Below are 25,925 nucleotides of genomic sequence, written 5' to 3' on the forward strand. Positions count from 1 at the left end.
ACACCATGGCCTGTGTATTTGCCCTTACAGCATTAGAGCTAATCAGCTTGCCACTCTGGCACAGATCTTCATTGGACTCTACTAATCTGAACTGACTGACATGGACTTGGAGCCTGAAACTCACTTGAAGAACAATGGTGGAGTCAGAACATTTCCTTACAAGGCAGGTGGAGCATGCCCATATACGGTGTTGGGTGTGTGTGCTCTGTTGCCTCCTGCTCACCTGTGTGTACGTTGGCAGTTTGTACGTCTGGAGGAGCAGCTTACCGAGGTAACGCAACACACACCAACTGTCCAGTGACGCAGCTGATTAGACTGGACTTCTGTGTGTGTGTGTGTGTGTGTGTGTGTGTGTGGTCGGATCTGTGTGTCTGAATGCATCTGTGTGTGCAGGGACCACCCCAGTGTGATAAAGCGCCGCTGTGTCAGTGTGCTGTTGGTCTCTGCCCTTTCACCCACTGTGGTGACGTCATGGGCACACTGGGCTGACGTCAGAGTGAGTATGCCCATCTGCAGATTTGACTCAAATCATTTTCAAATGCCTCAGTTCTTGTATCTGTGCTGAGTTTACCCTAGAATTCTGACAATAATTTAGAATGTTCTGTAATAAATCCCCATGGCAACAGGCAAGAGTCAAGACTATTTGGTGGAGAACAGCACAGCATGAGAGGCTTCAAGTTAGCATGGGGAGTTCTTGGCCCTTTACCATATTGAATTCAACATAACAGGGTTGGTAGTTTGATCTCCCAGTGTAGAGCACCAACTGTTTCATACACACAAGTGAGAATCTTTCCCACAAGGAGGTCAACGGTCAATGAGAGGCAAATGTGTCACTTCTGGACTTTTCTTTGCTCCCCAAGTCACACATAGAAGGTTGAATTCAAGTATAATGTGAAAACAACTGTCAGAAAGTCAATATTGTCCGTTTGCAGGTAGGTGTGTCTGTGTGGGAGTTGATGGGAGTTCGTCTGGAAGGTTTGCTTCCTGCAACCGTGCTACCACTTCTACTAACCATGGTGAGTAAGAGATCATCACCAGTTAGGAATTTACTTAGAACTGCACCATCTAAGACTAAAGGGAGTGATGTAATCATCAATTGTAAATGCCAAGACCGCATTTAAAGTGGTCAACATGAGGAACGCCATCTTACATAGATGATTTACAGCTTCTTGTGGTCTCCCATGGTATCAGTTTTCTTCTTATAACATTTTATTTATGCTGCACTATGGCTGTTTTTACATTTCAGCGCTCTTTTCTTTACATCCCTCCAATTAATACTACACATCAACAAGTACCGTATATATGTATGTATATCTGCTTTCAATGGATGTCACAGGAAACTGCCTTTATGTGTCACACCAGGTGTTTTATCTTGGCCCTCTTGTTCATTCTGCCATAGACGACCCTAGAGGATTTATAGAGGAACTGCACTGTGCATTGAGTGAGTTCAGTGCAGTAAACAGTATCACATCCTTAAAAGCAAATAGTTGAAGGATGTGTGGTTTGTTTGTTGTGTGTACATCAATCTGACATGTAGGTTCATCGTAACATTTTCAGATGTTCAGTGGTGGAGGGAGTGTGTGAGAGATGTAGTGTGTCTGAGGAACCAGGTGGTGGCACCAGTGACAGAGGAGCTGGTGTTCAGAGGGGCCATGCTGCCTATGCTGGTGCCCTGCACTGGACCCACAGCTGCCATCTTCATCGCACCGCTCTTCTTCGGTGTTGGTATGGCAACCAGATAAGTGTGTTGTATCAGTCGTGTACATGGACATTATGAATCATGTTGACATCTACTCGAGTGTGTTTGCTGGATATTCTGCACATGTGGTTTGTATTGGGACTGAATTTTTGTTTTTATTTTGTTCTGCATTTTCATTCTAGCTCACTTCCATCATGTCATAGCACAACGGCACCAGCACAAGTCCACCATGAGTGAGATCCTCCTGGTGGCAGGTGAGTTCAGGGTTCTTAAACCTCAGAAAACAGGCAGGGAGCATTAACTAATTCCGATTTGATGGTGATTATTAACAAATCCCTTCCTTGTGTTGCAGGGATGCAGGTCCTGTACACCACAGTGTTTGGTACCTACAGCGCCTTTTTATTCATGCGGACCGGTGAGCAACCTACAGAACACAGATCAGCCTATATATCAACCTGGACCTTTGTAACACATACTGTACATACATGATACAGATTAATTAGGATTGTCCTGGTGCTGGTCATTGTTTTGAGTGCTGGTCATTGTTTTGAGTGCCGGGGTAGTTACATAATTTATCCATGGTAGACAAGCAATGAGCGACATGGTAAAGATAAGAAAGGATCCCTGATACAGCCATGAAGTTCATGTTAAACAGAAATGATCTAAAGACCAGCCTGCAAAAGCTCTGACCAGGTTCTTGGCAAATAAAATCTCTAAAAAGATTTGAACTTCTTTTCCCTTTTTCTAGGTCACATTGTTGGACCAGTCATGTGCCATTCGTTCTGCAACAGTCGGGGCCTGCCCGACCTCAGCTCTGCCCTGCAGCACCCTCAGCGAGCCGCTCTGCTTTTCTCATATCTGACCGGAGTGCTGCTGTTTCTGCTGCTGCTCTTCCCACTGACGGACCCCTTCTTCTATGGTGCCGCTCCCATCTGCAGCCTGGCTCCCTCTTCTCCGTCTGTCTGCTAACAATGAGAGAGAGAGAGAGAGAGAGAGAGGGAGAGACACTTAAAAGGTGTGTAGTGAAGTATACAAATTATTTTTCACATAAAAGCTGTTTTATAACATGTGTGTGAGTGTCTTTGTGTGTACAAGCAGCGAATGATTTTACCAGAGTGCAGACATTTCCTGCACTGTGGAAAATTTTTTGGACTGTATTGAAATTCAACACTCCTACAACTTTCCCTGGCTGAGAGCGAGAAAAAGAGGTGTGTGTGTGTGTGTGTGTGTGTGTGTGTGTGTGTGTGTGTGTGTGTGGCAGAGCAAAAAAAGATGAGGAGTTTTTGAGGAGTTGAATGAGTGAAAAAGTAAGACAGTGAGGGAAAGACACACAGACTGACAGAAATGTAGACGCTGAGGCCAACAAACACACAGAAGGGACTGGAGTGTAAAGAAACGGCGCTGGGGAGTCATATTATCAAGACAAATATTGAGTATGAAAGTCAGATGTGGACTTTGGACAGACAAGAGACACAAAGGGAGGAAAATGGGTTATATCCAGCAACAAAATGAGCATCGACAGTTCTGTAAATAGACAATGACCCAAGAGAGGAGAGAGAAAAGCAACAAAGGAAGAGAAAAAAGAGAGAGAGGGGAAGGATAGGGGCAGCCATTAGTGTGTCCTCTGGGAATATAAGAATGCAAAGGAGAGGAAAGGAGGAGAGGAAAGGAGGAGAGGAGAGGAGAGTAGTCATTCAGGGTCGGTGCAAACAGACATGATTGACAGACACTTGGACATTGATGAGACAAACTAATCAGCTCTTAAATCGTTGACCACCACCCAAACTAGGAGAGACAAATTAGGATGACATCATGTAAACTATATGCGTGAATTTGTAACCAGTAGCACAGCAGCTGTGGTTCCTGCAAGCTTCCATTTATCTTTTGCTCAGAGCAGTTAAATGTTGGGACAGTTGGGATTTAAAGGAAGAAAGAGCGTTTTTATAATCTTTATTTATCCAAGGAATGATTGCAGATTTCCGGTGCTTCCCTCTGCTTCTCTTTCATGTATTTTCCCTCGGCCATTCTTGGGATCCAGCACAAAGTTCTCAATTGACTGGCTGCCGAACATTAAGGATCAGGGGGCTTCTTGCATCTCTGGCTTTGTGCTCCAGGAGAGTTTTGTACAACCAACAACCTCCCACTGGAAAGTGTGTCTCTAAGTGTCTAACGTGGCTGCTGCCTGACAAGAGAATGAAAAGTGAGACCAGGAAGTGAAGAATAGGGAGAAAAGAAGCCGAGGTTGTTTTTCCAGTTCAGAATTATGATGAGGGAATTCTTAAGCTCCTTTCGCTGAAACTGCTGAATTTGCATCTAGTCGTTTCAGGACAATCAGGGCCATTTGCTTTCTTCCTCTGTGTTTCATAACTGTTCTCAAAGCTTGAGTTGCTGTTTTTTCAACTTTGCAGGCCCTTGAAAACGGTCAGCGAGGTCATGTGGATGTGGGAGTGCGAGATGTGAAGATTGGGGCAGCAGCAGAGCGGAGAAGAGAGGAGGAAACGCTGGAATGAGGAGGAGTGCTATGCATGGAGAGTCACAGTATCTCCAAGGTGCTACACATCAGACATCTGTCTCTGCTGGTCCGTCTGTCTGTCCGGCTTTCTCCAGGTGCACATTGACAATCGTCTCTGTTTCTCCGCCTGGGTTTAATGTGTTTACCATTACTCACGAACGCACACATGGGGCCCCTCTGGAAGAATATGACGGTATCCAGAAAGACAGTATAAAGAAGAGTACAATGTGTATGTGACTGTGTGCTTGTGTGTGTGTGTGTGTGTGTGCATGGCTGTTTCTGTGGAAAAGCTGAGCCTATCATCTGGTAAAGGAATAATCTGTAAGGAATTAACCCCCCCTCCTCTGCCTTTCTGCCCCTCAGCAGTTTTTAAAACCTAAACAGTTTTCTGGTGATTTTCTAGCGGCGTTTCTGCTCGTCGATGGTTTGTTTGTTTATATGCGTTTCGTTCCATGACACGCGCAGCAAACTCCAAAATGCGGGCTCGTGCCAGTCGTTAGATTATTGCCACCAGAGCCTCATTGCCAGTCGTGTTGCATCAGCTATGTTTTTGGACAGATGGTCACTTGCAATTTCCATCAGCAGCCATGTTTGTTTCAATCGTTCCATATGAGTGAAGTGAAGTGGAAATCCAATCGGCACTGTTCTCACGGGCATTTTACATGGAAGCTATTATTCATAATTTTCCATCTGTGTCTATGGTGAAGTCTTCTGTGGTGAAGAGTGTGGGACGCGCATCAGAACGGCACAGATGAATTCTCAATCAGCTTCACTCGCATGTGACATGAGACGACGCAGATGAGCCTTTTGTTATCACCTGAATTTTCCTTTTGATTGGCATCAGGGGTCAAACTCAGAGCTGTTCCAGTGGATCCGCTCGGTAGCTAATAGTAAGAGGCAGTGTTTATACTGCCGGCTCCCAGGTGTGAACCTGAGCGCAATTGAGCATGCATGACGGAGGACAGTGTTGACAAGCGTGCTCGGTAAACTACCCTTACTTAAATAAAGGTTAACAAAGGTCAACTGGCATGTAAACACACACATAATGCAGGGATTTCAACTAGAGTACAGCTAACTAAACTGTCCAAACTCTTTAACGTGACAGGTTCGGTAACTTGTGCGTGTGTGACTTCAATTGACAGCGATCTATTCTTCGTTTCTGGACTTTGACACGTTGACAGTGACCCTAGTCTGCTCACATGTTTGTGGTGAAGATATGTTGACAGTCTGAGTGTGGAAGAGGGGCATTCATGTCTGCTATGAAAAGATGAAACACATGGACCTCGTAGAAGAAGTGGATAAAAGTATCGTCTTTTTCCTCCGCTCTACAGAAATCACCAGGAATGCCTACTCCCCATTATTTGACCACAAGGCCGCAGCTAATTGTTTCAGCGTGTGTGCGTGTGTGCGTGTGTGTGTGTGTGTGTGTGTGTGTGTGTGTGTGTGTGTGTGTGTGTGTGTGTGTTTGTGTGTGTGTGTGTGTGTGCGTGTGTGTGCGCGTGTGCGTGTGCGTGTGTGTGTGTGTGTGTGTGTGTGTGTGTGTGTGTGTGTGTCTCTTTCTCTCTCACATACACACACAAGACACCAGCGGTTGGGAAAAATGAACAATTGACGTGTCCTGCTGTATTTAATATTGCTAAGAGACATTCTATACCAAACGCTCCAGTGCACTGACAGAACACTGACAGGAGACAGTGACGGAATCGCAAAGTAATCTCATTAATAACGACTGGGAAGTTTGGTGACCGTGAGCACAGTTGCAGAATTAGATTTACTCAATTGGCAGGAAGGTGGTAATTTGCAAAGCAGAGGCAGAGAAAAGTAAGCGACTTGTAAGAATGAATAACTTTCTGCAAGAGTGAATTGTTCCGCTTTCTTCCGCAGCCTTTCATGGAATAGAAATACAGTTCAAATATATGGAGTTTTCATATGTTCACAGTTAATCCCTCTGTATTTGAGCCATCCCACTTATTATGAGCAACAGTACCCAACTCCAATTCTACAGCCTATACTGCCTTGGTCAAGGGCAAAGGCAGGAGTATTAACATAACTCACATTTTTGATGGTGTGGGGGAAACTGGAGCACCAGGAGGAGCCCACACAGACACACCGAGGGAACGTGCAAGCTTAAAAAAGGGCTGACACAAGATTTGAACCAAGGCCCTTTTACCTATTGCGCTGCTTTTTTAACTGAACATATTGAATAATACAGAAAATATCAATCCTGTCTTTCATATATTACTTATACAAAAAACAAATATGCTGTCTTCTGTCTTAAATTCAAACTTGTGTTACTTCCCAAACCCACAGAAAGTTAATAACCAACTCAGCAGTGCTTAACTAATTGCTTTCTGCTTAACTATAACATAAGTGATTCAAGCCACAGGTAAATGTTCAGGGAGTACTGGCTTTACATCAATTTGGAAATGCAATTTAAATGGTATGCTCATGAAGCTCTGTTTCTGGTGGATGTGGAAGTAGAAGTGAGTTTTGGTGCATTGTTTAGTCAAATTTTAATAAATAAATTCATCATTCAAAGTAAACACAGTAATTCTTTGCGGTGAAATCTTTCCAAACAGACATCTTTTTTTTTTCAGTAAGCATGCGTTATGTAAAGAAAAAAATGTCTTAAGTGTAACGTCAACCCCAATATGTTTTGTGGCCTCCAAAGACCATCAAATCAAGAGCAGCTATTGCACTGTGGAGAAATGGAGGAGTTGCGGTTGAAGGTTGAAGGCTGGGACAGTTGAGCCACTTGAGGTTGAGAAAATATCTGAGCCAGAAATGAAATGTGGCAAGTGGATAGGACTCAAGGAAGCAGTAAGGAACCTATGAGCTTGGAGGCCTTGGCTATAAAATCACGAGATCTGTCTCTTCCATTACAGGTCTGTGGGTTAGGCAATAGAACAGCAAGGAGGTACTGTAAATAGATGAATGTGAATATGGGGAATTGGGGTTGCAGGTCTATGGAAAGGAGAAGTCTTGCCTGTTCTATCAATTACATTTTTGGAATGTGTCCCTGGGGGTGTGGCTGTCTGAGCTGGAGGCGGGGCTACCCAGGCTGAATGATAGGATAAACAGACCGATAGCGGGATATTTGGGGTAAAAGCTGGGGTTTCTTGGGGCGAAGGAGAGAATAAGGGGGAAGGGGAAGGAACGATTGCTGACTCGTGAGCTCAAATCATAAGACAAAAAGAGTAGAGAGGGAGAGGGGAGAAAGAGGAGAAGGGTTGAAAAAAAAATAGCTAGAGCGAGGACAGGAGGGGAAATGGAGACTGAGAGACACAAGAAATGAAGAAGGGGGTCGCCAAGAAAAAGAAAAGCAAAGGAAGACAGGAGGAGGATGAGGAGTGGGGGAGGAGGAGGAGGTGGAGCAGGAGGAGGAGAGTTATCCCCCTGAACTCCAAACGGCTCCTTAGGTTCTCCAGGATCCTGAGGTTTTTGATTTGTTCTCCCTCTAATTCCAACGGCCGTTACATAATTGGAAAAGACTGCTGAATAGTGAGATAGTATATACTGTGTTTGCCAAAGCCAACAGGCAACAGCCAGCAGGCTCATCTGCTGTGCACAGACAGAACACAGGCGTTAGACAAATTGGGTTTGGCCAGTAACCAGCTTCCCTACATAAACAGTGACTTTTTCATCTTATCGGGTGCAGTTATTTCCCACAAGGCTTAATGAGTATGTTACCTCGGGAGCATTTATGTGAAATTGTATCGTTTGCACCTAGCACTGTTGCTCAAATGGTTAAACAAGTACGCATAACTCGCTTGTGTGCGGTACAAGTTCATTAATGACTTCAACAAATGAATTCAGAATCAGAAGCACAGCTGTCGGCTTTATTTGATACTCGTTGGCTTTGCTCACTGCATAGCTACAAGCAAAAAAAGAAAAAGATCATATCTTTCATATAAGTCCAAACAGAACCTTTGACTTTGCACCAAAGGCGCCACAGGCACCATCCATGGCGGTCAGATCATGTGACAGCAGTGGAGGTACCCCAAGTCTCCACTCCTGCTCCCCAGCCATTCAAAGGTCAGGCTGATGCACATCTGGCATTTCCTGTTTCCTCTCCTCCATATGCCCTGAGACGTAACCACACACACACGCACGCACGCACGCACGGACACACACGCGCACACACACACGCGCGCACACACACGCACACACACACACACACACACACACACACACACACACACACACACACACACACACACACACACACACACACACACACACACACACACAAACAGGAGTGTGAGGGGGTGAAAGAGAAAGCATACATTACAAACACTTAAGCAGCAAGCAGGTCTTAAAGTTGGACCATTATAAGAATTAACACACAAAGACAGACAGACACACACACAAGCATGAATGCACAAGGGAACAGGTTTTCATGTTCCATAGTTAAAGCGTTCCTTTAGTATAAAACCTTTTAGCTGGCATGGCGCTGAAAGTAATTGAGTGAGGCAAGGAGTGAAATGGAAAAAGAATGGAAGCAGAAAATAGAGTGAAAAGTGATGAGAAAGAGAGAGACAAAGAAAGAATGAGACCAAGAATGAGACCAAGATTGGTCTCATGAGGCAGACAGACAGAAAAAATGTCACAAAGACAATGAGAGAGAGAGAGAGAGAGAAGGATAGAGAGAGAGAGAGAGAGAGAGAGAGAGAGAGAGAGAGAGAGAGAGAGAGAGAGAGAGAGAGAGAGAGAGAGAGAGAGAGAGAGAGAGAGAGAGAGAGAGAGAGAGAGAGAGAGAGAGAGAGAGAATGAGAATGAGAATGTCTCCACTTTTTGAGCTGACAAACACTTTCCACTCCTGTGGATGCTGTGCAGCATTCAATACTTGTGGATGATGTGTGTGTGTGTGTAAAAGCACAGGCAAACTGGTGGACGGAATGGTGCCGTATGGTTTTCATAACTCTCTGAGGGTTTTCAATTCGACTGCCACCCCCCCACCCCCCCAACCCGCCAACCCCTCCAGCCTCCTCTTATACACTCACACATTTTACCAGCCCCCTCTTCTAAAAACACACAATTCTTTTTCCTCTACGTAGACTTCCCCCCCCCTAGCCCCCTTTCCACCCTCCCCCTCTTTCTCTCTCTCTGAGATTCAGTCAGAAAGCCAACTTTGCAGAGGCAAGGAAGCCCAGACGGGATCAGATAGAGGAGAGGGCTCCTCTCACTGAAATTCATCAGGCTCATTCGGGGACTCTAATGAACTCTACCTGACTCAGATGAGCAGTGGATCACTTAATTGACCTCTGTCACCTTCAAGTTGGACTTTACTGCCACTTCACTGGACTTTGCTGGACTGTACTGGACTCAGTTGACCCACTGAGGGGTCTCATTTAACTGCATTGGTTTCTGCTATGGTCTGCTGATGAATGGAAGTGAACTGATATTGCACTGTAGGGCAATTGATCTAAGGCTTTGGGCTATCCAAGCGAAATAAAAGTAAGTTGGTGTTAATTTTGGACTTGCTTGCCTTAGATTTACTTTGCAGCCTTCAGTAAATTGCTAAATAAAACACGCTTATGTATTTAAACACACCAACAGGAGAAACAATATAAAACTCTGATTTGGCAGTATGGAAAAGTGATTCAGGCGGGTGAATTGAGGCTGGTTTGGGTTTGAATCAGACTGAAGGATAGGGGGTTGGAAAAAGTGGTGAGTCATTAACAGAAGGCATTTTGTTTGTGAGAACTATTCGCTTGGCATATTCATTTGAATGTTGGCTTAGTTTAGCCCTTATGTCTTGGTGGAGGATGCAAAATATAATCCGGAGCAGCAGCTGCAGCAGCTGCAGCAGTTTCTTTTGCATCCTGTGGCTCTTGATGGTCTGTCTGGCTCCTGGAAGCCAAGGCCAGAGGCTTAGGGAGACAGAGGGCGAGCAGCCGGGAGCCAGGGCTGAGCTGGAGGAGAAGGACGCAGTCTGCCACCAGGAGGGATGCTACGCTGTCTTCCTTCAGAGGAGAACCTTCCGGGAAGCTGGGCGGAGCTGCCGGGAGAGAGGAGGGACCCTGGCAACAATGCATAATCATGAGGCTGCGGGTGTGGTCCACGAGCTGCTGTCGGCCATTGAGGCACAGGGTACCAGGGTTCGTCTTCGCCTCTGGATTGGACTTCACAGAGCGCCACGCCAGTGTTCGCCCACTCGGCCACTGAGAGGATTCGTCTGGGTCACAGGCAAAGTCTCACCTTTATTGTAGTATTATCTTATCATGGATGCTTTTTAATTCTTCAAAGGTGTCTTCAGGAACTACAAATATTAAATGTTATAGCAGGGTGACCATATTTCAACAGAGTGCACCATGATACATTGTCATATGGTCGTATGAACCCTTGTGCCACTCTCCACCCCCTAACCTCCCCTTCAGACTATGCTCCCTGGGCGTACTGGATGGTTATTGCATTTGGGTAAGGGTCAGATTGTTATATAGGCACACAGGAGGCTTTTGGTTTGGTTGGTTTCTTTCTTCCAAGATCTAAAATGTGCGGTACAATGGCACCAATAATCTCTGAATATTCTGAAGTATCAATCCTTAGACAAAACTTATTGTGAGCAGACACAGATAGTAGTAATAAGTAGTTATTATTGTGTTTATTATTATAAGTGTGTGTGATTTTTGGAGAAAGAAAATGCAGGAAAAGTGGGTATTTCTAATTGTAGCCATTGCTTATTCCAACAGGACACCAGGACGGCCAGTACACCAACTGGCTCCGTGAAGAAACCCCAGGTACCTGTACAGCTCCTCGCTGTGTAGCCATGACAGTGCTCACAAGAGATGAGAACACACGTGAGAGTGACAATTTCCGCTGGCTTGATGGCTCCTGTGCACTGGCGTTGGATGGATATGTGTGCCAGTACAACTACAAAGGAATGTGCCCACCACTGGAGGATGAAGGTGAAGGCCCAGCGACCTACACCACCCCATTTCACCTAGTCAGCTCCCTGCTGACTTTCATACCCTATGGAACGGTAGCTACTCTACCATGTCCTGCAGCTAGCTCAGACCCAGACGCTTCTGCTGAGCAGACTGTACTGTGTATGGAGAGAGATGACGAGACAGTGGGCTGGTCCAGGGATGCACCGCTGTGCTCTTCTAATGCAGCTCCAGACATCCAGGACCGGTGCAGGTGGGGGCATTTATGTGAGCAGCACTGCCAGAACACAGACACAGACTACTACTGTTACTGTTCTGAGGGCTTTGTGTTAAATGAGGATGGGTACAGCTGCAACCCTGACCCACTGAGCCAAACTGACCCTCCTGATCTGTCCTCTGACTCTGCTGGGCCCACTGACCAGCCTCACATCAACCAGGCCTGTGTGGATATGGGTTGTGAGTATGATTGTGTGGAGACATCTCGCGGCGTCCGCTGCATATGTCCACCAGGTTACCAAATGGCTCCAGATGGCCGCAGGTGTTCTGATGTAGATGAGTGTCAACAGCAACCATGCCCGCAACTTTGTGTCAATACACCAGGCACCTTCCACTGCACCTGTGACCCAGGGTACCAGCCTGATGATGACGGCGAGTGTATGGATGTGGATGAGTGCCTCGATGAGGGTACCTGTGAAGATATTTGCGAAAACACAGTGGGCTCCTACTCATGCCTGTGTCACCCCGGTTACGAGCATGGCAGCAGGGGAGAGTGTGTGGATGTCGATGAGTGCACAGGGGATTCTCCATGCCAACACCAATGCATCAACTATATGGGAGGATACCAGTGTGACTGTGACAATGGATATAACGTGCAGTCAGATGGGCTGACTTGTCTGCCTTCACCCGATGATGAAGAATATTCCACTCTCACTCCTGATCCCAGTGACTCTGTTCAAATGCCTAACCACGACATTCCCTGGTCTTCCTCATTCACTCCAGATCCAAACTTTGAAGCTGACCCTGACTTTGTTGCTGACTGGCTGACAGAAGCCCCCGATGGACTGTCCCTGGATGTGGCAGCACTTCCTGGGTCAGATGATCACCTGAACCAATGGGATGCCATGTCACCCAGGCAATACCACACAGTCCTGCCCCCAACACAAAAAGACAACACAGGAAATGAAATTTATAATGAGGCTGAAGTGAATACAGGGGTTAAAGAAGTTGGTGGTGAGGTGGGTGTTGACACAGCAAATGGGTCTGGGGCAGGGACTGGGACTGGTGAAATGGAAGGGACTGGGGTCGGAGCAGCAGGGGATGACAGCAACAGCGTAGAATTAGGGGCTGGATCTGATGCGGGCAAACGGAAGCATGACAAGAGCTGGCTACTGGTTGCCCTGCTGGTGCCTCTGTGCGTGTTCCTCGTGGTGATGCTTGCTCTTGGTATCGTCTACTGCACCAGCTGTGCTGTTGACAAGAGCCTGAGCTTCTCAGACTGCTATCGCTGGATTCTCCCCGCAACTCCCCCTGACAGGAGTGATAACAAGCCCCCAGCATGAACTCTAACATAAACAAACACCAGTCCTCACATGAACATACACACACACACAAACACATAAACATGCAACCACATGTGTTGAACAGCCACATTTCTGTTACGTTTCCTTAGTGATGCAGGGCTGGTCAGTAGTCAAACCACAATTTGGACATACAGTACTGCACAGTTGGCACGCTGTGGAAAACCTCATTGTTTTTGTTGCAAATCCTTGTAAATACTTCCCATTTTGTTTTCACAGTTATTAGATTCCAATAAAACCATAAACTGATTAAATAATGTGTGGTTTCTAAGACTAGGATGTTGATGATGGTGTGACTGTGTGTGTGCTACGAAGTCGAGGGGGAGGGGTGAGGGAGGAGAAGAAACAGCGCCCCCTGCCGCCCACAGGGCGAAAATGCTTACGGCACCGGGTATTCCCAGGCGGTCTCCCATCCAAGTACTAACCCGGCCCGACCCTGCTTAGCTTCCGAGATCGGACGAGATCGGGCGTGTTCAGAGTGGTATGGCCGTAAACGAAGAGAGCAGACACACAGAGGCTCTTTATAGGTGAGACTACACTCAAGTTCATGTCTATCACAATTTACATGATGCCTTCATCAGAATCACACACTTCTGGATTCTGGTCTTACCTAATGAAACTGATAATCAACACATAGAACATAAAAAAGGACCACTAACATCTCTGACTCACTTTAATCATCATCATCATCATCATTATCATCATTATCATCATCATCATCATCGTCACACAGTGGGTGGTGTACTTCACTTCTCATGTGCGTTCATTCTTCTTATATTATGACCATGTGCAATAGTTATTTTCTGAATGTACGCTTTCATATAAGATAAGATAAGATACAACTTTATTCTCCCGAGTGAAATTGCTGTGCAACAGTTACAGCACAGTCGAGTATGAAACGAAGAAATCACCTCTAGAGCAAGATAAGATTATGTTCCATTTTCCAGATTCTTAAATGTTATCGTACCTTTGTAAAGCTGTGCAGCATTGAGTGAAGTGTAAAAAGTGGCACTGAGTTAATAATATTAATAATAATATTTCCAGAAATTGGACGGAAGGAGAAACAGCGCCCCCTGCTGCCCACAGGGCGAAAATGCTTACGGCACCGGGTATTCCCAGGCGGTCTCCCATCCAAGTACTAACCCGGCCCGACCCTGCTTAGCTTCCGAGATCGGACGAGATCGGGCGTGTTCAGAGTGGTATGGCCGTAAACGAAGGAAACCCACACATAGAGGCTCTTTATAGGTGAGACAGACCAGGATTCCTTAGGAACCTAAATGTAATCGAGTTTAATACATGTCAAATCAATTTATACATTTCAGCCACAGATCTTTTGTGATTTTCTTTTCTCCACTGCACAGCTGGATTCTTTTAATTAAATGTGAGTCTACTCCTAAGGCACCTTGTGTTTGAAATGCGGCACACACTTACACTTCTCTTGTCTGATGTAGTAGTAATATTGATAATGGAAAGAATGCAGGACTGGTACTCATAACAGCTGACCTATGGCCATGTGCAATACTAATTTTCTGAATAAATGCTTTCTTCTATCTTTGTAAATGTAAAACGTAATGTTCATGAATTTGCAAATTGTGGAAGTTTTCAGTAATTATGTTTCATTTTTTATCTCCTTAAATGTTTTGGTAACATCTTAAAGCTGTGCAGCATTAAGTGAAGTGTAAAAAGTAAAAAGGCACTTATTTCCTGAAATTTGACTGAAGGAGAAACAGCGCTCCCTGCTGCTCAGAGGGCGAAAATGCTTACGGCACCGGGTATTCCCAGGCGGTCTTCCATCCAAGTACTAACCCGGCCCGACCCTGCTTAGCTTCCGAGATCGGACGAGATCGGGCGTGTTCAGAGTGGTATGGCCGTAAACGAAGGAAACCCACACATAGAGGCTCTTTATAGGTGAGACAGACCAGGATTCCTTAGGAACCTAAATGTAATCGAGTTTAATACATGTCAAATCAATTTATACATTTCAGCCACAGATCTTTTGTGATTTTCTTTTCTCCACTGCACAGCTGGATTCTTTTAATTAAATGTGAGTCTACTCCTAAGGCACCTTGTGTTTGAAATGCGGCACACACTTACACTTCTCTTGTCTGATGTAGTAGTAATATTGATAATGGAAAGAATGCAGGACTGGTACTCATAACAGCTGACCTATGGCCATGTGCAATACTAATTTTCTGAATAAATGCTTTCTTCTATCTTTGTAAATGTAAAACGTAATGTTCATGAATTTGCAAATTGTGGAAGTTTTGGTAACATCTTAAAGCTGTGCAGCATTAAGTGAAGTGTAAAAAGTAAAAAGGCACTTATTTCCTGAAATTTGACTGAAGGAGAAACAGCGCTCCCTGCTGCTCAGAGGGCGAAAATGCTTACGGCACCGGGTATTCCCAGGCGGTCTCCCATCCAAGTACTAACCCGGCCCGACCCTGCTTAGCTTCCGAGATCGGACGAGATCGGGCGTGTTCAGAGTGGTATGGCCGTAAACGAGGAGAGCAGACACACAGAGGCTCTATATAGGTGAGACAGACCCGGTTCAAGTCACCGTGTACACATGACTACACTCAAGTTCATGTATATCACAATTTACATGATGCCTTCATCAGAATCATACATTTCTGGATAAGGAAGTCTTACCTAATGAAACTGATAATAATCACATAGAACATAAAGAGGGACCACTAACATCTCTGATGCTAACTTTCATCATCATCATCATCATCATCATCATCATCATCATCGTCACACAGTGGGTGGTGTACTTCACTTCTCATGTGCATTCATTCTTCTTATATTATGACAATGTGCAATACTTATTTTCTGATTGTATGCTTTCATATAAGATAAGATTAGATAAGATACAACTTTATTTTCCTGAGAGAAATTGCTGTGTAACAGTTTCAGCACAGTCGAGTATGAAACAAAATGTGTGTGAGTGTTGAAAACTTACATTATTCCAAAATACCACATACTTTAGTAAATCATGTCGAACCGGACCCCATTCATCATCAGAGATGAGATCCCTGTAGATGGTGTCTAAGAAGGGGAGGAGATGTTGTGTGTGTGATGTTGCCCTTTAATGGCCCTATAGTGGCCCAATAATGGCCCGGTAATGGCCTTATAAGGGCCATATGCGTTGGAACATGATGTATTTTACTAGAATTATCCAACAACTTGTAGCAACTGTCTCCAACACTGTCAGCCATGCTTACTTACAAGTCAGCAAAACAATGGTTCATACAAAAGGTCAGGACAGTGTGGGAAAAAGTTTTGTTTTCATTAAATGTAGCAGCAGATGTTTAATGTATCTTGTGGCTTCCTGATGGAGGGAATAAGAGCTGAGGAGTATTTTGAAGATGGAAACTTGCATGTGATATTCTTCATGTCAAGTTAGATATTTATACTCCTTCATTTGAATAGAATAATTGTGTTTCACTTTCATACTATAGGAAGATAACAATAGCAATGCCAAAACACTGCAATGTTCATGTTGGTTTGTTCCATCATATATTGTCTTCATCTGGTTACACATATGACTTCATTTACATCAATGAATTGCTGCAATGTTTGTGTTTAAAATGCTATTAAGCCTGGGTTTAATCATGCCTCTGTCATAACCAGGAACTGAGGAGAAACCCAAAAGCAGGATCAGATCCAGTCTACTTAGCATTCACAGGCCAAAGCTTAATGAAGCAGGCAGTGGTCATACACAGCTAATGAGTCAGCAAGGTGGCTAACACACACAGGGAGCAGGCAAAGAGCCAAAACGGTAAACAGTCCAAATAAAATCAAAAAAGCAAAGGGGTAATGAACAGTCAGAGGAAATACATTAGAAATCATACACAAAGAGAACCACGAGATATAAGGAACAAGACAATCTGGTAAAAGTGAATGAAACCACTGGGAATATATATATACTGTATATAAACTGAGGGAGTAATGACAAAACAGGAAACAGGAATTCAAAAACTGGAAGTATATCAACAGATGCAACAACAAAACAAGATACTACAAAATAAAACAGGAAATGTCAATCACAGTCGACCTGAGTTGTGACAGGGATTAGCATAATGACAATCATGCATGTCGTATACTTCCTGTGTGGAAATCTTACACTTATGTACCTTTGGGAATAAGGAACAGGGCATGAAAGAATGAGAACCTGTCTTCCCCTCCCCCCTCCTCCTCCCTTTCTTTCATCACTCCACTCTCCCATCTCTCCTCTTCCTCACTCCGTCATCCTCCCTCTTCTTCCACTCTCTCTCTCTCTCTCTCTCTCTCTCTCTCTCTTTCTCTCTCAGCAGAGGGGTGGAGGCAGACTGACGGCAGATGTGTTTTCTGTGGATGCAGGAGGAGGAAAACAGGAATTAGCGGCTCTTCTTCCTCTTTGGTTTTCCGCAGATACTGGAGCAAACAGCGGTTTGGAGCTTGCGGGGACGTCGCTGGTGAAAATGAGCGGAAATTGAAGGCTGATGTGAGGTAAGCGTCCATCTGTCAGAGAGGAGCGAGGGGGGTGGGCGTTACGTAACGCACGACAATAAGTGCCTCCATTGGGATATGTGGGAAAACACATAAAGGGATGGAATGGATGACTTTAAAATATGATAAGTGTCGGCGTGACGTGCTGAAAGGAGCGCGTAGCCTTTAAAATGGGACATGATTCAGCTTGTAGGCTGTGAGCTTGCAGGCCTGCTGCATCGCACAGCCTACAGCATCCATCACACAAAAAGAAAAAAACCCTCACTTCAATAGGCTATTATTATCTGGATCGTCTTTATCTCCATGACAACGCCAAAGTGCTCTGCTCCCTCATCCCAACAAAATCTCTGCTCAGCCTACTCCTCCTCTGATCAGCACCAACAAGCACCGATCACACTCTCATGTTACACATTCACTCGCTCAGTGATCAAATCTTTGGAGTTGGAAATGATCAATGATCATGTTATAATAATAACACTGTAACAGGTCAGCTCAGTAGCTACGTTTGTTTTAGTCGTGTTTTGCGCTATATTATGTGCTGTCATGTTCAGTTAGATCAGCAGTGAAAAGCTACTGCATGTTTTGATTTTTGGTATTGGCAAAAACCTGTAGGATCTGAGGCCACTCCATCTGTAAATAATCTCCTTTGAACCAGTTCTTATCTTAACACGGTCATTTTTAAAAGCTACCCGTAATTTTCAGCTCAGTTAAAAGGTTCCAGTCTGCAGTCTTGCATGTGCAGTTTTTACTGTGTGCTTCCTGTTGTCAGGCTATTCACCTGTCAACATTGATGAGAGAAAGTTAGGCCAAAGGTCATCAAGGCTGTGGATTGTGCTTGTCTGTTTCCTCTGGAGTCCTCATGTGATCTGAACTCTCCTCTCCTCAATGGCTGCTTCTGCAGGTGGACAAACAAGTGAGCCAATCAGAGCCTCTGTGGGTCGTACAAAGGTCGACCTAAACAGGAAGTCGTGAAATCATTGAGCAGTATTACATATTGTCTTTTTGTGTTGCGTGAATTGCAGAGAGAACACATATTTACCAGTTTCTATGGTTACGTTCAGACTTCAGGTTAAAGTGGCCCAGATCCAATTTCTTTCCTTTTATGTGACATGGATCAGATTTTTTTTACAGTGTGAACAGCAAAAAAAAATCGGATCTTTTCATATCCGATCTGGGTCACTTCCATAACTGGTATTGGAATCATATCAGATGGTGCCAATGCTGCCACAGACTGACCCATCTGATTGGAATTCATGTGTTTTTTCTTCATTCCAACTGGACATAGGTCTTCCAAAACAAAGAAAAAGCAGTGGCAATGCAGCCTTTCAGTGGAGAAGCTGTTCAGTCAGAGCACTGATAAGTATTTGTGGCAATAATACAATTTAGTGAATTAAATATGTAATATGTAATTGAATGATATTTCTTAACGTTTGTGATGATGAGACCATGAAATCAACAACAACAACTTCTCACTTCCTAAATAAAACAGCAATATGAGGAAACTGGCAAAACTAGTAGTCGCTGTATGCCAACCACTCTAGAATGTGTATTTTGGGAGCACTGGGCCTTTGTTTTCGGGATAAGGGCCGTCTGACTCATGGGCCTTTGGTGCTCTGGTGATGCTGTGGAATATGAAAGCGTTGTTTTTGTATGGGCAAGCGTGTACTAAGGGTCTTGAAGGTTTTTGCTTGCACATGCAGGTCATTTCAGTGGTGTGATCTGTTCAGACTGCTACAGCACGCAGGCCACATTCAAAGATCAATGTCAACAGCCCAACATTAAAGATCGGATATGAGCCATAAATCAGAATAGAGCACTAGGGGGTTGAACATAGCCGATGTCTTTACTATAACCCCTCACACCAAAGTACACACACAATCATACACTCTGTCATCACAACATCACACGTCACAGACACTGTTACACACAGTCACAAACAAGTTAGTCATCAGAAAGTCAAACACTATCAAACAGAGTCATAGAGTCATGCACACTGTAGTACACCATCACACTATTGCAGTGATACACACCATCACACACTGAGGAACACACACAGTTACTGACTGGCAAACATTGCCATACACACTGTCAACACACATCGTAACACACTTTGTTATACATCATAACATATGAGCATAAACACAGTTACACATCATCATGTATTTTGCAACAAACACACCATCATACACACAGTCACACACCATCACACTGCCATATACACGGTCACACACTATCAGTCACACGTCACCATCACACTGAGGGACATGCATACTGTCACACTGAGTCATACACATTCTCAAGCAAAAACACCTTGACAACACCATCACATTGATTAGTACAGGCTGGCACACACACTTATATATCTCACATTTTTTAACACTGTCTACACACCATGATACACATGGTAACACACCATTATACACACTGTCACACACCATCATACACTGTCATGCACCATCATACACACTGTCACATAACATCATACACAATGTCACACACCATCATACACACCGCTACACACTATGATACACATCGTAACACACCATCTTACCCACTGTCACACACCATCATACACACTGTGGAAAGTTATGTAATGTATAGAGGGTAAGCTTTTGCGTGCACCCTGTCTGTCCAGATCTGCCCGTGCCAGAAATAAATTGTAGGTGAAACACTGAAATAGCATCGGTTGATGATTAACACTCATTAACACATACAGGACGGACATCTGTGCTTGCTGCTTAGCAACAGCAAGATTTTTTTGCTAAGATTCCTTACACAGCCAATAAGGGTGTTGAAGATTGCAGTGGGGAAAAGTGTTTCACTGCATCTGACTTTTTTTTGACGTTCCACTGTGAGAGACTCCACTCTGTCCCTGCTGGACCAGGAACATCCACAATGTGACACCCAGAGAGAATCCAACCTGGATCTGACACAAAAAGGTTCCCTCTGGATTTGTGTTGCATCTATTGTGTGATTGTACAAGGTCATTTTACCTGTATGATAAATGAAATGTTGTGCCAACCAAATAATAGGTATATGTAATATACACTAACACCGCAGTAATGGCCTGGAATCCAAGCCAAAGCATCTCCACAGTGTTATTTCCATTAACTTCTGTGTTTGTTGTCTGACAGACTTGAATCCACCTGAAAGTCCCATGGAGCAGGATGTCGAAAGTTCAGCCATCATCCGACAACCCAAGCTACCTAAACAGGCCCGTGATGATCTGCCTAAAAAACTGGCAAAAATGGAGAGAACAAAGACGAAGGTCCAGCGTTATGTTCAAAAGGATGGGAAGTGCAATGTTCATCATGGAAATGTTCAAGAGACATACCGCTATCTGACAGACCTTTTCACCACACTAGTGGATCTGAAGTGGGGATTCAACCTCTTCATCTTTGTCTTGGTGTACACCGTGACATGGCTCTTCTTTGGCTTTATGTGGTGGCTCATTGCATATGTTCGTGGGGATTTGGACCATTTAGCAGACAACAAGTGGACTCCTTGTGTCAATAATCTCAATGGATTTGTATCTGCTTTTCTATTCTCCATTGAGACGGAAACCACCATCGGTTATGGCTATAGGGTCATCACGGACCAATGCCCTGAGGGGATTTTTCTTCTTTTAATTCAGTCAGTACTGGGATCTATCGTAAATGCGTTCATGGTTGGTTGCATGTTTGTTAAAATCTCGCAGCCCAAGAAGCGAGCTGAGACACTTGTGTTTTCTACCAATGCAGTCATCTCCATGAGAGATGGACGGCTGTGCCTGATGTTTAGAGTTGGAGACCTTAGAAACTCGCACATTGTTGAGGCTTCGATCAGGGCCAAACTTATCAAGTCCAAGCAAACCAAGGAAGGGGAGTTCATACCCCTGAATCAGACGGACATAAATGTGGGCTATAACACAGGAGACGACAGGCTCTTCCTTGTGTCACCACTCATCATCTGTCATGAGATCAATCAGAACAGCCCCTTCTGGGAGATCTCACAGGACTACCTGGCCAAAGAAGACCTGGAGATTGTCGTCATTCTTGAGGGGATGGTGGAGGCAACAGGTAAGACATTTTCATTCTTCTCTACATTTTGGCTCTACATATCTCAATCTTGCATCAACCAGTCCCTCCAATTTTTTGCAATTCTGCGATTGCGGAATTTAGTGCATAATCAACACAACACTGCTGCATTTCCCATTTTGCTGCATAGTAACCACATCACTCTCCTTTGTACCGCTTACATTTCTCAACAAATGCAAAGGTTATCGTAATCATGTATTTCCATTTCTGTTCAGGGGTTCAAGATCTAACATAAAGGAAAACACGAAAATAAGGACTGTTCACTCATTCTGGATTCATCATGTTGGCCTGCAGCCTTTTGTTGAGTCAGCTGCCCATTAAGCTTATTTTAGGGGAGATGCAAATAAGATCTAATTTCATTATCAATAGGAACAGCCAGGCATGTTGTGTTATCATTATCATGTAATCATTATAAACATGCAATGCAGACAGAGTCTGCCTCATTCAAAAACAGACAAATCAGTGTTGGACACTGGAATAAATTGAGAAGGGGGAGGCTTTGCTCTGTTTCATAACATTCATGTCATTGTTTCATGGAATATACCAACACAATCAGGAATATGTTTCTGTTAGAGCTGTATTGAAACCAATCATTATCAAGAAATACATCAATCGATTTTTACACTTGAATTTGTTTGTGAGAGGGTTTTGATATAAAATGGTATCTGAATTTCATTGATATTGCTGCAGCCAGTCAATATTAGCTGGGACATGCAGGATAAATGTGGGATTCAAGTGGGATAGTACAGGTGCAGTCAGCAGCATTACCACAGAGAAGGAAACCTTGTAGGAACATTCATTTACTACTATTACGTATGTATGTCTGCAAATATGCAACAGGGAAAGATATAGACATATGTGGCTCTTTGACCTTTTTTATCTATAACCTTCCATTGTGTTTGTTGGCAGGTATGACGTGTCAGGCACGGAGTTCATATGTCAGCAGTGAGATCAAGTGGGGCTTCCGCTTCACACCAGTCCTCACCCTGGAGGATGGCTTCTATGAGGTGGACTACAACAGCTTCCATGACATCTATGAAACCAACACACCCAGCTGCAGTGCCAAAGACTTGGCCGAATTGACCAACCGAGCCCGCTTGCCCCTTACCTGGTCATTGGCCAGTAAGCTTAGTCAGCAGGGCCTACCAGAGTCTGAGCTAGAGGAGCATGAAATGAAGAAAGACCTGGGCCTCCAGAAGGGAAAGGATCAGCAGACAGAGAGGAACGGGGACATTGCCAACATGGAAAGCGAGTCCAAAGTGTAGCCAGAGGAGGGAAAGATGGCACGTTACGTCAAGTTGTTCATACTGCCATTGTGGAGGCCTGCAGATCCTGGTCTTGAGTATTAAAAGGAGAGCTTGAGCAGAATAGACCACATATTCTTGCATAGAGTATGGATTTCTCTCTGTCCTTCACTGTTAGCCCACAAATAAGAAAACAGCTCCACATGTGGACCACCGCTGGACTAGAATACTCTCTGCGGCAACTGCATGTTACAGATAAGACGTGATGTCGTCCTGATGAAATTACTCTCTACTTATTTTTTCTATTACAAATATTCCTAGGGACATTTGCATTAGTATTTTTGTATATACTATGGAATTATTTGAATTATTTGTTTTCTTGAGGTGTGAATATTTGTCATATGTTTGATACAAATGCATTTAGGTTAGTTCTGTATATATTTTATGCCTTCTGTCCGTAAATAGATTTACTTATTTTGTTTTTCAAAAATATATTAGCATGTAAAAACATTTGCAGTTAATTTTGTGTATTGTGTGTATTACAACAACTATGTTATTAATGATTAAAACATGAATCGTAATGGATGCAAACTAGTTCAAACCAATGAGAATTCCTCCCCAAATGACAAATGTTTGTTAAAGTAGTAATACATATCCTTGAGAAGCCATGATTTTGTGTCTACACTTCACTGACTTCACATGATGCCCTTTAAAAATGCTTTTTGTGACTTTTGCACATTTAAGGCCTCTGATGAAAAAACCCATTGTTGTTTCAGTCTGAAATTGTCCAGAAATCCCTCACATCACGTTACAGTATGAAGAATATAAAAATAAAATGCATATGCACACCAGCCACTTTTTGTTCCTCACTTCATGTAAAATTTATTACCTTGTATTTTTTCGTCAATGTCTGTTCTCCCCATGTTTCCACGATGGGTCAAACTCATCAAACAGAGTGAGAACTATGAGGCCGTACTCCAGACTGATCAAACTGCTACGCTGGAGTACGTAGAAATACAGCATGTTTTGGAAGCTCTTACGAGGCCAAGGCTATTATCAGCTTAGTAGCTTGTGGAGGCAGTGGTGGATATGAACCCACACTCAGACATCGAATTGAGTAATTGTCTGGTTCTGACTTGTTTTCTGGAGGCTTTTACAATGCAGCAGTCCCAGTTTCTGGGCCCTTGCTGGTAGATTTTTGTTCCCAGAACAAGCTCCAGAGGCAACTCAGCTAGATTAATAACTAGCCTGGTTAGCTAGTCCGCTTTTCAGTAGCCTTACTGTTGCTACCGTAGTCCTGGCTTGGTCTTTTCAGGTTTGCTTCAATGGCAATTGCACTGCTGAAGGCTGCTTCTGGTCTAGTCACAAAGCTGAAAGCCGAATGCGCCAATTTGTGGCTCATCGAGGATCACCTTCACTGTGGACCTCGGACTCAGTAACTCAGGAATCAAACTGCAGTATGGATGGAATACCGAGCTCTCAGCTCCTATTTCCACTCTGTCTAACAGCGCTCAGTGTTTCAGCTGCATTTTAGCTCCCATCATTGGATGGAAAATTGTACTTCCATCACTAGTTATGGCTTTAACAGGAACTTTGACTACTTTGGACATTGTTGTAATTGGACATTTCTGACATGTCCCTACCCAACATTTTGAGACTAATTTTAGAAGCTCTTTTTCTAATAACCTGGGTCATGCTGGCACTCGCTTTGTCATCGCTGTGTGTTAATCCTAAACTGATCAGCAGACCCGTACATAGCAGACATGCTCACAGGGGAGTACACCGAAATAAATATTACAAATATTCCCTGCCAAGTCCCATGGCTGTCCTTAATGTTCATGCCCTATTCAAGAACCTTTCATCATTAATGATTAAATAAGAGAGCCAAACTGTCTGCTTATTACTGTTTATTGCTGTATGGCTTATTGAAATAGACAAACAAGCATTATGGAGGCCTGTCCACCCGCCCCAACTTCCCCTTCCTTCCATTCACAATTTAAGGCACAAAAGCATTGATCTTGGGAGTTTATGATATGTACTACACTACCCGTTCTTGACAGACTTTGTCATCAGTCATGCATGCAAATTACAAAAGATGTTCCTCTGTGACATCCTTGTGCATGACTCTAGCAGAAAACTAGAATCTACACTAACAGAGTTGATCCTCAAAAAAATATCCATAAAAGGTATGTACCCTGGAGAATGAAAATGTACATACACTGAAAAGGGAATATTGGATTGCTTAATGCCAATGGAGAAAACACAATTACATATGCACCACTGAATACTGAGAGATCAAGCCAGACAAGAAAACTACTCAAATTTGATTGTTACACAATATTTACAACTGCAGTATGCTTTTGATTACAACCAACCATATCATAAAGCCCAATACTAATGTGATTTGTGCTATGGTCAGACCTCTTACATGTAAAAAAAAAAAGATAGCGATCCGTCAATACATAGTAATTTTAGACCCATTTCTAATCTCCCATTTTAAGGGAATATTATAGAGAAATGTATTTAATTATTTTTTTGTATTTTAGAAATGTCTCAATATGGTTTTAGGACCACTGCAGCACACTGATGACAGTAGTGAAGGTACAAATGACATGAGATTAAATTGAATTTGATTTTAATTTGTAAGTCCCTGCATTGGTGACATGTTAAGTGTTGAATGGATTTTAAAATAGGTTAGAGGTTAGGTTACATTGGTTTATAAAGTTTGACATGGTCTTGCTCATTGTTACATGCCTGTTTGACGCCGCATATATCTGATATACTTTTAATGCTTTTAGGAAATTGGTGTCTTATTCATTCACTTTATTTGATTCATTATTTTAGTAAACGTTCAACCTACCTTTAAGTTGTCCCTTGTTCCACTATTTTATTTGTCTTAACTTATTTAATTATTTTATTCATTATTTATTTATAATTTTATTTCTTACCTAAACCTTTTTCTTACTTTTTAGCATACACTTTGTATTTTGTTTCCTAATTTTATTCTCATATTTTTTCACTTTTTAATTTAATTTGTCGTAATGATTTGTCCAATGGTTTCCATGATTCATTAAACTACTGTTATATTACTGTCTATGCTATTATTGTCATTATTTATTTTCTCATCAATATTGCTATCGCTATTGTTTTTATTATAAATCCTATATTGTTTTCTCTGCTATTTCTGTCAATTATTAACTATGGAACATCTGATGTATAATATGTAGACTTTGCACAGCAAGCAGTGGATATCTGGAACATGAAACTTAAATTAAAGGAAAAACAATACATCATACAGCCGCAGGCACTCTTTTTGAGTTATGTTATCTTAACTCACTCACTAAGAATTTTCGGCCTGTACTAAGAAGGGAAACTCAACTGATCTCAGCCTTGTAAACTGGCTCAACAAAATCGAAACCAGCAATTAGGGATAATTGAT

General features: G+C 43.3%; 3 protein-coding genes and 4 non-coding genes across 7 annotated transcripts; 3 read left to right on the forward strand and 4 right to left on the reverse strand.

Annotated features, from left to right (window-relative positions):
• The first annotated feature begins 4 nt into the window (after positions 1-4).
• On the forward strand, positions 5-8,464 carry LOC143009365 (CAAX prenyl protease 2-like). Its single transcript, XM_076161481.1, has 9 exons — positions 5-271; positions 394-496; positions 933-1,016; positions 1,363-1,441; positions 1,558-1,725; positions 1,882-1,953; positions 2,052-2,114; positions 2,448-2,714; positions 4,108-8,464. The coding sequence occupies exons 1-8, from the start codon at positions 135-137 to the stop codon at positions 2,666-2,668; spliced, it is 927 nt and encodes a 308-aa protein (XP_076017596.1). The 5' UTR covers positions 5-134; the 3' UTR covers positions 2,669-2,714; positions 4,108-8,464.
• An 838-nt stretch (positions 8,465-9,302) lies between these two features.
• On the forward strand, positions 9,303-12,826 carry LOC143009364 (uncharacterized). The gene is made up of 2 exons (XM_076161480.1): positions 9,303-10,400; positions 10,904-12,826. The coding sequence occupies exons 1-2, from the start codon at positions 9,965-9,967 to the stop codon at positions 12,655-12,657; spliced, it is 2,190 nt and encodes a 729-aa protein (XP_076017595.1). The 5' UTR covers positions 9,303-9,964; the 3' UTR covers positions 12,658-12,826.
• Positions 12,827-13,051: 225 nt separating this feature from the next.
• On the reverse strand, positions 13,052-13,170 carry LOC143009367 (5S ribosomal RNA). The gene has a single exon (XR_012964685.1). It is a non-coding gene; the product is annotated as a 5S ribosomal RNA (ribosomal RNA).
• A 599-nt stretch (positions 13,171-13,769) lies between these two features.
• LOC143009369 (5S ribosomal RNA) lies at positions 13,770-13,888 on the reverse strand. Its single transcript, XR_012964686.1, has one exon. It is a non-coding gene; the product is annotated as a 5S ribosomal RNA (ribosomal RNA).
• A 544-nt stretch (positions 13,889-14,432) lies between these two features.
• LOC143009371 (5S ribosomal RNA) lies at positions 14,433-14,551 on the reverse strand. The gene has a single exon (XR_012964688.1). It is a non-coding gene; the product is annotated as a 5S ribosomal RNA (ribosomal RNA).
• A 505-nt stretch (positions 14,552-15,056) lies between these two features.
• LOC143009370 (5S ribosomal RNA) lies at positions 15,057-15,175 on the reverse strand. Its single transcript, XR_012964687.1, has one exon. It is a non-coding gene; the product is annotated as a 5S ribosomal RNA (ribosomal RNA).
• Positions 15,176-16,985: 1,810 nt separating this feature from the next.
• On the forward strand, positions 16,986-23,476 carry LOC143009251 (G protein-activated inward rectifier potassium channel 2-like). Its single transcript, XM_076161312.1, has 3 exons — positions 16,986-17,166; positions 20,301-21,224; positions 22,152-23,476. The coding sequence occupies exons 2-3, from the start codon at positions 20,324-20,326 to the stop codon at positions 22,505-22,507; spliced, it is 1,257 nt and encodes a 418-aa protein (XP_076017427.1). The 5' UTR covers positions 16,986-17,166; positions 20,301-20,323; the 3' UTR covers positions 22,508-23,476.
• The last annotated feature ends 2,449 nt before the right edge of the window (positions 23,477-25,925 follow it).

The sequence above is a fragment of the Genypterus blacodes genome, unplaced genomic scaffold (genome assembly GCF_046128005.1).
Source record: "Genypterus blacodes isolate CSIRO-AG114 ecotype Tasmania unplaced genomic scaffold, CSIRO-AGI_Gbla_v1 ptg000111l_1, whole genome shotgun sequence".
Taxonomy (NCBI): domain Eukaryota; kingdom Metazoa; phylum Chordata; class Actinopteri; order Ophidiiformes; family Ophidiidae; genus Genypterus; species Genypterus blacodes.

What these genes read in the sequence shown, in the direction of transcription:
- LOC143009365 (XM_076161481.1), top strand. Translation starts at nt 135, where the DNA reads ATGGTGGAGTCAGAACATTTCCTTACAAGGCAGGTGGAGCATGCCCAT. An exon ending in TGAGATCCTCCTGGTGGCAG is followed by an intron (nt 1,954 to 2,051) that starts GTGAGTTCAGGG and finishes CTTGTGTTGCAG; the next exon opens with GGATGCAGGTCCTGTACACC. An exon ending in CTTTTTATTCATGCGGACCG is followed by an intron (nt 2,115 to 2,447) that starts GTGAGCAACCTA and finishes CCCTTTTTCTAG; the next exon opens with GTCACATTGTTGGACCAGTC.
- LOC143009364 (XM_076161480.1), top strand. Translation starts at nt 9,965, where the DNA reads ATGTCTTGGTGGAGGATGCAAAATATAATCCGGAGCAGCAGCTGCAGC. An exon ending in AGGATTCGTCTGGGTCACAG is followed by an intron (nt 10,401 to 10,903) that starts GCAAAGTCTCAC and finishes TTATTCCAACAG; the next exon opens with GACACCAGGACGGCCAGTAC.
- LOC143009251 (XM_076161312.1), top strand. Translation starts at nt 20,324, where the DNA reads ATGGAGCAGGATGTCGAAAGTTCAGCCATCATCCGACAACCCAAGCTA. An exon ending in GGGGATGGTGGAGGCAACAG is followed by an intron (nt 21,225 to 22,151) that starts GTAAGACATTTT and finishes GTTTGTTGGCAG; the next exon opens with GTATGACGTGTCAGGCACGG.